The 12,163-nt window shown below is 38.0% G+C and overlaps 3 protein-coding genes across 3 annotated transcripts in view; all 3 read right to left on the bottom strand.

Annotated features, from left to right (window-relative positions):
- LOC102194151 (protease-associated domain-containing protein 1) overlaps positions 1–1,329 on the bottom strand; it is a 9,722-nt gene extending 8,393 nt beyond the window's left edge. The window contains exons 1-3 of the mRNA XM_005738284.1: positions 1,099–1,329; positions 759–859; positions 510–645 (exon numbers count right to left, since the gene is read on the bottom strand). Of these exons, the coding sequence (XP_005738341.1) occupies positions 510–645; positions 759–859; positions 1,099–1,174 (313 nt within the window). The 5' untranslated portion in view covers positions 1,175–1,329. The remainder of the gene's footprint in view (positions 1–509; positions 646–758; positions 860–1,098) is intronic.
- A 5,475-nt stretch (positions 1,330–6,804) lies between these two features.
- il12b2 (interleukin 12B 2) lies at positions 6,805–9,167 on the bottom strand. The gene is made up of 7 exons (XM_013912160.1): positions 9,115–9,167; positions 8,766–8,847; positions 8,407–8,649; positions 7,999–8,101; positions 7,648–7,838; positions 7,218–7,366; positions 6,805–7,119 (listed from the first exon to the last, which is right to left on the bottom strand). The coding sequence occupies exons 2-7, from the start codon at positions 8,845–8,847 to the stop codon at positions 6,997–6,999; spliced, it is 891 nt and encodes a 296-aa protein (XP_013767614.1). The 5' UTR covers positions 9,115–9,167; the 3' UTR covers positions 6,805–6,996.
- Positions 9,168–9,708: 541 nt separating this feature from the next.
- The window catches only part of LOC102193576 (transcription factor BTF3-like), a 4,443-nt gene continuing 1,988 nt past the window's right edge, over positions 9,709–12,163 (bottom strand). Inside the window, exon 4 of the mRNA XM_005738282.1 lies at positions 9,709–9,717. Coding sequence (XP_005738339.1) covers positions 9,709–9,717 — 9 coding nt within the window. The remainder of the gene's footprint in view (positions 9,718–12,163) is intronic.

Genomic DNA, 12,163 nt, shown 5'->3' with positions numbered 1-12,163 from the left:
TGTGTTATGAATAAATCTTCTTTTTTTCGGTACCGGTACTAGTTTTATTTTGTTGTATTTATCTGCGACACCTTAAAGGCCGGTCCGTGAAAATATTGTCGGGCATAAACCGGTCCGTGGCGCAAAAAAGGTTGGGGACCGCTGTACTAGACGACCTCATTTTGCAACAAAAAACAAATAACTGAAGTCATAATTTTGAACTATTTTTGAACTAATTTTGAAAGTGAACTATTGTGATAATAACGCATCGTGGGGCATCTGTTGATTCTCACCTCTTTTGCAACATATGCTCACATTTTAAATCAGTAAGTTTTTAAGCCAATCAGACGTGGTTGAGCAGAAAATGTTGTAAAATCTTGATGATTTGAGATGGGATAAATTTAGCTAAAGATAAAATTAGCTGCCTTGTAATTAGGCTATCTCCTTCCCTACACTTTTGCTGCTAGATGTCCAAGGTTATATTCTCAGTTCCTAACCCCTGGTTTGTGTTCACATAGTTTACAATTCACAATGGTACAGAGGCATGTATGCGTACCCCCTTTCCACCAGGATCACTTGTCCTTGAAGGATCTCTCTGTCCGTCAACTCTGAGCATCCATCTGCAGGGTCTGCTGGCACGAGAAAAATCTCATCGTAAAATGATGTCTGCGGGTCAAAGGAGAAGGAAAGAGTATGATTAGAGGGAAGGTGAAGTTGTGCACCTGAGACTTTAAAAACATTTGATTATCAAATTATTTAACAGAAGACTGAGGCCTCACGAAAGTGCCTCCAAAGTCTTTAGCAGGTGCAGCACTGAAGAGGTAGCCTATCTCCTCTGGACTGATGACCCGGAAATACAGCAGTTCATTGACCCCAAGAGCTGAAGGAGGTCCGAAAAGAAGCACTTATCATGCGTGACTTGTTTATATCAGAAATATTAATAAACCACAAACACTGCACGGATATGCCAGACAGAAACCATAAATAAATGCCACAATAAGCCGCTTAACTCAAGTCGCTGTTGTGCAAAAAGAAATACTTAAAAAAAACAACTCTTGCAGCTAATACGAACAGTTAGCTGTTAATTTCAAACGTTCCCATTTCTGTTTTTAGTCTCACCTGACAGACGACTGAACTGCATAAAGAGACCCCAGAGGTATAAAGCTATCGCTGCTGTTCGACAAACGTTCCCCATGTTCAAGGCATTAGTAAATCTCCCTCGCGTTACAGAGATGAGACTGTAGTGTGTCTCTTTGTGTCTTAAAACAGTGCAGCGTCCATTGTCGCTGTGCTTCTGTCAGATCGCCAACCATTTCCGCCGTTCTCTTTCCGCGCATGCGCATGTCCCAGTTGTAGCTTCTGCTATGAGGCGACTGGGTAAGAAGTTGTGGTGCTCTTTTAGCACCAGTTTTTCAAACTACTGGTAAATGTGTCTCTGTGTTTTATTGTTATTATTATTAACATGCCTGCAAGATGCATATGAATATGTATGATGTTTATGAAGCTGGCAGTTACTTATTTAATTTATCACAATGACCTAAAAGTCATTAGTTGATCTCCCTATCGTGTACAATCATCAGAGACTTTGTTAGGTGCACTTTGCTTGTACTGTCACCTTTTACTTTAAAAACTCCCTTCATTCTTCATCCTCAGAGATTTAGGTTCATTTTGAACTTATGGCACGATATGGCAGCCTCGCTTCTGTCAGTCTGCCCCAGGGCAGCTGTGGCTACAACTGTAGCTTGCCTCCACCATTGTGTGAATGTGAGAGTGAATGAATAGTGGTATTGTAAAGCGCTTTGGGTGCCTTGAAAAGCGCTATATAAATCCAATCCATTATTATGTCTGCATGCATAAATGCACTGACTTGCTGTCATGTGACCAAGTGTTTTAATATTTGCATTAACAAGCAATTATGCAAGTGCACCTAATAAAGCAGGTGTTTTTTCTCTCTTTATAACTTCCTGACCCAAAAAACTCTTGTGTCCTTCCTGACAACTTAATTGCTGTAAGAAATTCAATACCAGAAAAAAAAATCAGGTAGAGTGTTAAACTAGAAAATAAGTACCTTTAAATCTAGGGGGAAAGACAAGGGAAAACTATAGAACCACACAGCTTGAGGGGACAGCACAACAGAGGGAGATACACAGGAGGAGAAGCGGGCAGACAGAGCACACCTGGGGAACACAGCTGAACCAAAGTCAGACTGATGAGACAGGGGAAGAAAAACTAAACATAATACACACGAGACTATCAAAATGGAACAGGAAGTAACACACAATGAGACTCAGACTAAGACACATGGGCTTGAAACTGGGACTGGGGATAAACAGACATGGAAACGTGACAGATTGGAGAGACAAAGGAGCAAAACACAGAACAGACAGACACGGGTACATGACTGGAGAGACTGAAGGAATGACAAAACACGGATATGAGAGACAGATATGAACAGAAATCAAGAACTATAAATACAAACTTAGAGGCACTGGAAAGTAGCAGGTTGTCCCATTTTACTGTATTGATTTAAACTATTTGCCAAAATGACAGAAATCAAATCCCAGTTAAATGAAAAAACAAAAAAATGTAATGCCCTAATAAAGGTTAATAAAGCTCATTTACATGTGAACTATCCACAAGCCTGCATGGCAAAACACAAACATTTATATTTATAACAGACAAGTCAAATACCTCATTAAAGTAAAGTTATTTACATAACGTAAAATAAATAAATAAACCAACTAAAACCTTTCTATCATGCTGAATTCATCTGACAAAGATGTAAAGTTTGTCAGTGTCTCTTTAAAGCCCATTTCCAAATGCATTTATAAAATCTTTTAACCAAAGTATTCTAAATTTTATTTGACAAAACAAGCACATTAGTATTTATAAATGAATTCAACTGAAGACATACAAAAATCATAAACAGACAATAGAAAAAAGCTAAAATCAGATCAGTCATAAGAACTTATATGTCCCAAATCGTGTATTCAGTAAAGTCTGCTTTGAAATTTCTTCTTATTACAAACTTTAGTGGGAATAAAATTCCTGCATTTTTCATTTATCTACCAATTCACAATCAACCAAAAATATCACATAAACATTTGCAAATTTTGTTATTTATAAAGTTTGCCATTATTTATAAATGTTATAATATCACATATGTACTATTATGATGAAAAAATAATTTCAAAGCTGGACATTTATAATTATAATTATATAAAATAACAATAAGAATAAACTTAAATACAGAAAAGTTTTTTTTTTTTAAAAGTGTTAGCAAATCTTTAAGGGTTTAATATCTCCATAACTGGTAAATGAAGGATATATGGTTTGTAAGGGAATTAATTGATGATGTCATGTAATTTATACATTTAAAAAATCAAGTATAAAATCCTTACCATCCACAGTATTGAATCTCGACTCAAAATCAATATAGTTTAATAATTACATTTCATATATAAATCTACTCTCACCAAATGTATACACTAGACCACTATCAATCACTGTCCATGTTTTATTGTGGATAATATTTCCCACTTGAGTTAGCGTGCTTCTTCCTTTTTCTCTTCTCTTCCTTGCAGTCATTGAAAACCTCAGGCGACAACTCTGGGCAACAATATTTTTCAGTTTTTTTGCATCGGCATAGTCGATGTTTTCCAGTTTTCACCTGCAATGAATCAATGACGTATTATTATGTCTGAAATGATAATGTGAACATTTCAAATGCAATGCTTCGTTTACAAATATTAGCAGTCACACCTATTCAAGTAGTAAGTAAGTAAAGTTTATTTATTAAGCGCTTTTCGTAGACAAGCAGTCACAAAGCGCTGTACACAAACGTCAAAATAAACAGAATGTTAGGTACCAAATTAGGCAATATAGACAATACAAAAGTAATACTGCATTCACACTATAGCACAATATTTTTGTGCTATATTTTGAGGGGTTTGTGTGTCCCAGGGATCCCACGGCTATGTTGTCGGGGGCTTTTTGCCCCCTGGTAGGGTCTCCCATGGCAAATTGGTCCTGGGTGAGGGACCACACAAAGAGCGATTCAGAAGACCCCTATGAGAAGACCATCAAGGGAACAGGGTTACCGGGGCCCCGCCCTGGAGCCAGGCCCGGGGAGGGTGCCCAAGGGTGAGCGTCTGTTGGCCGGGACTTAGTCCATGGGGCCCGGCTGGCCACAGCCCGTAAAAGGGGGCATAGGCCCATCTTCCTGCAGGCCCACCACCTGCAGGAGGCACCGTAGGTGTCAGGTGCATCGACCTGGATGGGCGTGACTGGGAGAAACGGCCTGTTATTGGACTTCTGTGCAAACCACAGTTTGGCCATAACGAACACCATGTTCGAACATAAGAGTGTCCATAAGTGCACGTGGCACTAGGACACTCAAGGCCGCAGGTCAATGATCAATTTTGAAATCGTATCATCAGACCTAAGGCCATATGTTCTAGACACTTGGGTAAAGAGAGGGGCTGAGCTGTCAACTGATCACCACCTGGTGGTGAGTCGGATGTGGTGGCGTGTGAGGACACTGGACAGACCTGGTGCACCTAAACATATAGTGAGGGTGTGCTGGGAACACCTGGCAGAGGCCCCAGTCTGTGAGATCTTCAACGCACACTTCTGGCAGAGCTTCAACAGCATTCAAAGGGAGACTGGGGACATTGAGTCTGAATGGACCATGTTCAGCATCTCTATTGCCAAAGCCACTGCACTGAGCATGCTGCTGCAAGTTGCTTGGTGCCTTTCGTGGTGGTAACTCCTGAACCAAATGGTGGACACCAGAGGTGAGGGGAGCCACCAAGCTGAAGAAGGAGTCCTATTGGGCTTGGTTACCCTCTACAATGTTGCGTGGAGATCAGGGGCAGTACACCTGGATTGGCAGACCGGGTTGGTGGTTCCCATCTTTAAGAAAGGGGACCGGGTGATGGCCTCAAGCTCGCTTTGGAACGGTTCGCAGCCAAGTGTGAAGCGGTGGGAATGAGAATCAGCACCTCCAAATCTGAGGCCATGGTCCTTAGCCACAAAAGGGTGGAGTGTGCACTATGGGTCAGGGATGAGTTCTTTCCCCAAGTGGAAGAGTTTAAGTATGTCGGGGTCTTGTTCACGAGTGATGGGAAAAGGGAGCGGGAGATCAGGAGACGGATTGGTGCTGCGGCTGCCGTGATGCAGACGCTGTACCAGTCTGTTGTGGTGAAGAAAGAGCTGAGTGTAAAAGCGAAGCTTTCAATTTACCGGTCGATCTACCTCCCTACCCTCACCTGTGGTCACGAGTTGAGGGTAGTGACCAAAAGACAGAGATCACGGATACAACTGGCAGAAATGGGCTTCCTCTGAAGGGTGGCTGGCCACGCTGAAGAGATTATATCTCTTGGCTGGCCTGGGAATGCCTTGGTGTTCCCCCAGACAAGCTGGAGGAGGTAGCATGGGAGAGGGACCTGGCCTCAAATAAGAGGAAGAAGATGGATGGATGGATGGATGGATGGAGTTTTCAGTATGCTAACTACTATGTGAAAATCAGTATGCTCTGGTAAAGCTTTGATAACCTTTCTTGGATTTTACTGTTAATTTTTCTTGGTTGAAAAAAGGTTTAAAAAAAAATTCAAATTGTATTGTGTGTTGAATATATGTATAAATTACTTGTGTGTTGTATCTATTACAAGAATTCTTTGTCCTTTACTTTTGAAAGTTGTCATTTTTTAAGCAACCTAATTGCAAAAACTTATTAAACAGTATGTGGTATGAGAAAAATGTAAAACTTGTTACTATTGCTGGAAATAGCAATAAGTTTTTGTTTAAATCAATACGGGCATCTGTACTACCATAAGGTCTACATTCACACAAGCTTATCTCTGGGAATGATGTGTTTAAATGAAAATATTAATATTTTCTAAATAATATTCTAAATTTAAAAAAACTTTAAAGCATTTACATTTGTTTCTCAGTATCAATCCTAAGAACTTAACAGTGCATGTAACTTATCAATACAACATAAGACATGTACTTATAAATAGGCTATAGTTCAGACATGTATATAAACTATATTTTTATATGCATGTATATTCCTCTTCTTTCAGCTGCTCCCTTTGGGGGTCACCAAATTGAAATGTGATGCAGTTAACTATGAAAGGAAAACTCAGTAGACCTACATGCTTCTAGTAACTAAAGTTTCATGACAAAACACATGAGTGTAGGTTTAAGTACCATTGCGTTACAGAGGAATTCTAGAGTTTCTTTTCTGTTTTGGTCAGTCACTGCACGCATGACATGAGCAACACATAAATGAAGTAGGAACGTATAAAAGGAAGGAAGCTCAAAGCTCTTTTAATAGCATGCTGATTTGCACTGTGGCAAACCACCAAATACACAGAAACGCCAACTCACTTGCACAGAAGTAACAAGAACATAAAGAAAAATGTGTGACCATTGCTCAAAGTTCAGCCTATTCAATGGCTCGTTCAAACTTCTGATTCATGTTTGAGATTGTGTGCTACGCAGAATTTCCTTAACCTTGATGTCCTTAAATGAGCAAAACTATAGAAACCCTTGAAACCTCAGCTGACTGCTAAATATAATTTCACAGTGAATCACACACCCGTCTGTGTTTTAAGTTGGGGCTGGAAGGCTAACAGTAGGTTTAAATATATTTAGTGTCTACGTACATATTTAGGTTTCCATTGACTTTCCCACAAAAATTTGGTCTTACTAGCCACCTATTTGGGGAATAATAGTGCATTTTTGGTCTATAATGGTGTTTACTTTACTTACTATATATGTAATTTCAAATAAATAAGTATAAATAAGCATTTAAATAAATAAAAGTTTGTGTCTTAATAAATAAAATCATTATAACAAGTGTGTTGGACAGATCCTTTGAAGTAAAGACAAAACAAACCAAGTAGAAACAGGAGGAACACATGGCAAAAAACCACAGGGACACGAGAGGACATTGCAGACTTGTAAGAAGAGATAACGAGCAAAAGCTGACAGTGGTGGACTCAGATAATATCAGTAGGTTACATTTTTCCAGGGAGTCCACTGACTCCAGTTGGAGAGCACCAGTGAGTCTCTGGAGCGAACCCTGAGCTTGCTGATTTTCTTTGGTATCAGAGTAGATGATGAATGTCCGGTCTAAAATCAGACAAGAGATAAGAGATCAAAATGCAGTGGCTATAATGACAGACATTTAGATCTCATAAGATTTTGTTTTAGTGTAAGATTGTGCATACTTGGCCATCATCTCTAAGCACATATTCAATTTGGTGCTCCAGACTGAAGAAGCTGTAAGGTGCTGACCAGGTGGATGGTGGAGCAATGGTCACATTCACGTCCTCGTTCACTAACTCACACTTGACAATCTGGGGACTGTCAGGTTGAACTAAGAAGAAGAAGAAACAGTAAATAATATCGTCCATGTGTGTATATAAAACAATAATTTAAACACAAACATATGTGTATATATATTTAACATGAATCCATTTGCGTTTAGATTCAGTTAATGCATTAACGTTACTGTTTCACTTAAAACTTTATCATGCATGGACTGCATACATAGACTTTCTTTTTCATCAGAAAATGTTTTCAAAAGGGAAAAGGTGCTTTGTAGTTGATAGTCTTCTACTGAATGCCATTGATGTAGCTCAGTTTTACTCAGCTTACCAATGTCTCTGAGATAAAATCTCTTCGATGTCCTGAAAACGGACAGATCACGTATAGCCTCAGCAGTGAGTTCAAGCATGGTGCTTTCCTCTGCGTAGGGTGAGAGGTCGTGAGACATCTCAAACTGCAGTTCCCCCTCTGCGAGCCGCCGACTGCTACTAATCCACTGGCAGGACTCTGAACTTTTACTGCTAATAAAACAAGCAGTAAAAAAAAAAAAAAACAGAAAACAAAATATAACAAAAAAATCAAAAATACACACATCTCAGGTGATTCGTCTAGTTTGGGCATCTTAACTGTAATTTGTCTAGGTTATTATTTCTTTCTTTCTTTTTAAGTTTTCAAATTTACCAGTTATGACCCAGTCCAAGACGCACTGCTGTGTATCCATTGCCTGTCCAAGTGCAGTTGAAGTTACAGTCATAAGACTTTGCCCGACAGTTAATGAGAGAATCTGTAATGATAAACAATATCTTTAAATTCTAAAGTAATTTAAATGTTTGGGTGAAAAATGACAGCAAACATCACTACATTTTGTAAAATGATACTTCACAGAATGGTTAACTTAAAGCCCTAATCTCACCTACTAGAGAGAGAGAGAGAGAGTGTTTTACCCAAACTGTCAGGCAGTATAAAAGTGTCTTTATTAGTGCTATATGTTGACTGTGCATTAGCAATATAGGTTCCCCTAGTTGAAAAAGTCCCATCATTTAGAGCATGTGAATGGTAGGATGAATGAAAAATGAAAGAGAAACTCACCAATTGTGTCTTCTTCATCAGCCTTCAGCAGCAGATAGGTTGAGGATAGCATCTCTTCACCTCTCCAGCAACTGTAGTCACCCAAATTTGGTGTATCTATATCTGACACGGTCAGGTTCTGACCATTTAGCTCTACATTTTCTTCATCTTCCAGTGGATCGCCATTCAGCTTCCATGTGACGATGTCGTCAGGTTTTGAATTGCAGGTCAGTGTGTAATTTTCATATCTTTTTGCCACCGCAACTACACAAAGATAGAGAAGATAGACAGATAGATAGACAGAGAAGAAGTTAGTAGATGAACATTTTAAACCACAAATGAATATTAGGAAAATGTTTGGATCATAAAAAAAGACATACAGTTTTCTGGAAAGTGGTTGAGTTCGTGAGCTCCCGTGAGGCTGATCATTAGAAGCCCAAATGTCCACAGTGGAAAGGTCATCTGAGGAATTGTGTGACAGCAAAAAGCATTTATTGAAAAACAATTCATCACTTGCATTAAAATAAGTATCGTGTGATTTTTAGTGAAACAATATGTAAAGTGACTCATGGAACATTCAATTGGCTCAAAGTTAATTTAGTTGAGAAAATGCATTGAAAATAGGTAATTTGCTTCTTATTCTGTAATGTAGATATGAAATTAAACTAACTAGAATTTAATTTATATATATGTATAGATAGATAGATTTATATCTGGAAAATAACTCACCCTGAAGTGATGTCAAAAGCAAAAGTGCAGATGTTCTGTCACTGCGATCTTGATGATTGTATGGTCTAACTGCCCACAGAGCAGCAACTTTATATTGCGATGCATGATACACATCATCGACACCTCCACCTCCAATGTGACACTTTGGGAGAGAGAAACTGACCGATCTAGTAAGTGATAAGAGTATGCACATTTCCTCTATACTGCTTTGCATGTCAAATTTTTTTACACAGTGAAGCTGTGACTTTCGTACAGGGGACTAAAAGATAAGAAATGTGGGTGTTCAGTAGGGTGGGGGGTTGCCCTTAGTCTTTAAGGTGAAATACAACAGTATAATACAATGTTTGATAAGTGCTTATCTGAGAATGGATTTAAAAAATAATTTTTAAAAAACTATTGCAATCACAAAAACAGGACACACAACACATTTTATGTTCAATATTAATGCGACCAAACATTTTCTTGGTTGGCTCTTTATGTGCTAACACGCACACAGACACACTGGTTCCTGCTTCTCAACTTTCAGTTTTTATGTTGGTTTTTTTATATAACCAGGGCTGTAAATGTGGGGCAATAGCACTCCTTGGTATCAGTCTATGCAACCTGTGAATAGAACAAAGAAGCACTGATCTTTCAGTCATCAAAAGCTAATGTAATACTATAACATAAACAACATTTTTTTTAATTCAAAGTCTTTTGAGAACAGGCTCAACCCTATTGACATTAATAAATACAGCTGGTAGCAAAAAATATATCAGTCACTTATGATTAAAAAAAAAAATAAAGCAGAATAAATGTGACATTTAGGACTAGTAACCACCCTTATCCGATCAGACAAACCTGGGCTAAAGGGTGCATTTTTTCTGTATTGCTCTGAATCACATGCTGACTTTGCTACTGATGTTAAGAAATCCATGATCCACAGTAAATGCCTGTTTTTATAGTGTTTCTCACAAAACAAGCCGCTAAAAAATGTTAGAGAGCTTACGAGAACAAGCTATTTCCACTATTTCCTCGCTCTTTGCAGTCAGAATGATTGCTCAGCTCATTGCAAAACATATTATGAGATTAATCCAACAAAATTGCAAAACATAAGTGGAACATTTCTTTTTATTAGCTGCTTATATGTACACTGTCTTTATTGTAATTCCAGGCTGAAATACCAAAAAAATTATCTAACATTTCTTTGATCAGATAAGCAAGACAGACCAAAACTGTTCTTTAAGAGGTTTCCCCCCATGATATTATCATTGTCATGCTCCCAAAACCTCAAAAACATGCACACACATTACACCGGAAAGGAAAGACGGACACAAAACAGGACTTTCCCTCTCATTAGTCATGTAGACCAAATGTCAGCTATGACCTAACTAGACCTTTAACTAACACTTTGGTCATGTTTTTTATTCTCGCACATACTATGCACACATCAAATGCTCCCGTCATATCTTTAACTATGTGAAAGGTACTTCCACAAAACTGTAGAGGGCTGTATTATTATTGGGTCTCAAAAATCTTTTCTGCCTTTCTACATGCTGGTTAAGGTTAACAGAACCTATGTCCAATAAATTCAGAGAAAATTGTTAGGCACTTTGAAAAGAAATCGTTTCAGGTTTCAGTTCCTCAAAAACCTAAAAAGCCGTATTATTCATTAATCATCTTTCATGCATGACTTCAAAGAGCTGCATAGTCACAGTTGCTCAAATTATTTCATACTTTGTGTTTTTACAGTTTATCATACAATACTTGAACCTAGTTTCTACGACTGAACTTAAAGCTTATTTTGATCAGTTATTCATTTAATGTGTATATATTACATTTCAACTTCAGCTTAAGAAATTTACAACTAAAATGTTTACTTACTAGTAATTGGACTTTAAAGGTCAATCAAAGCTCATAAAATAAGGTAAAGTTTTAAAGTCCCAGTTAATTCAGTGTTACTTCCGCATGAACCCCAAAACTGAAAACATTTGTATCCACTCCACATTCAAAACTGTGCCAAGCTCTGAGATCACGTCAGTCCAGATAAGATTCTGACAAACAGAAAAAAAAAACACTATGTCAAGTGTGTTGTCAACATATTAATAGTGATTAAAAAAAATTAAAGAACAGAAGTACACAACACTGAAGAGGAAAGAGATGTTTTTTTGCTGTAAATGAGTGGAATTCTCTAACTTTATAGACCACATGTTCTATTTACATTAGTGATGGATGCCTTTTATTCTGAATAGAAAAAAACAACAAAAAAACACTTAAACACACTGGGGAATCCAGAAGAGGGGCTTAATGTGGTACTTTCCATATTAAGAGGAACAACACTGCCTGTTTATAGAAGCATATACAGGTATTTTTCTACCCTGAATGTGTTTGTTTTTAACCTTTAGGATTATCAAACAACTAGAAAGAGATAAATATCATTTCTGCCTACACATGCCTCCTAATAGGTTACACACTTAACATTAGACTTTGTGTTTGGCCGCAAGCATTTCAAATGTACTGTGGGGATAGCAAAATACTTTTCTTTTGAAATTTGAAAAAGAACAGCCAAAGCATATGATAAATGAGAAAAGTAATTTTTATTACATGATTCATTCCACCATAACATTTTTCCATGTGTGGACATCACAATGCAGAAGAGGCAGCGTGAGAAATAAAAAGGTTTGCACATTCCACTTAAATAATTTCACTTGTACTGCAGAACAAGTGACACGAAGGGCTTCGTAAAAGCTTCCACAAAAAGCTGATTTTACTTGTTTTATACCAACTGTAACACTTTGTGAACACAAAGCAAAAACAGATGAACAAAGCTGATGAACCTTCTGTGCCAAAGCACGGCGAGCCAGAAGGTTTTCCAAAATGTTTGCTGGTGGTTGTTAGTTTGCTTCATCCTTTGAAGCCTCATCAAAGTTTTCAACGAGATCTGAAAATGGAAAAGGGAGAATAGAGAGGGGTGTATAGCAGATCAAGACAAAAAAACAAAACCGTTGCCCAAGTAAGAATAAGCCCTTAGACTTAGAATTGGTGGCAGAAGCCTGCCTTACACTCATAT

This window comes from Pundamilia nyererei, unplaced genomic scaffold (assembly GCF_000239375.1).
Source record: "Pundamilia nyererei isolate P.nyererei 1_Seehausen unplaced genomic scaffold, PunNye1.0 scaffold00082, whole genome shotgun sequence".
Taxonomy (NCBI): Eukaryota; Metazoa; Chordata; class Actinopteri; order Cichliformes; family Cichlidae; genus Pundamilia; species Pundamilia nyererei.
The sequence above is the reverse complement of the archived record's forward strand: the minus strand, read 5'-3'. Positions and strand labels throughout refer to the sequence as shown.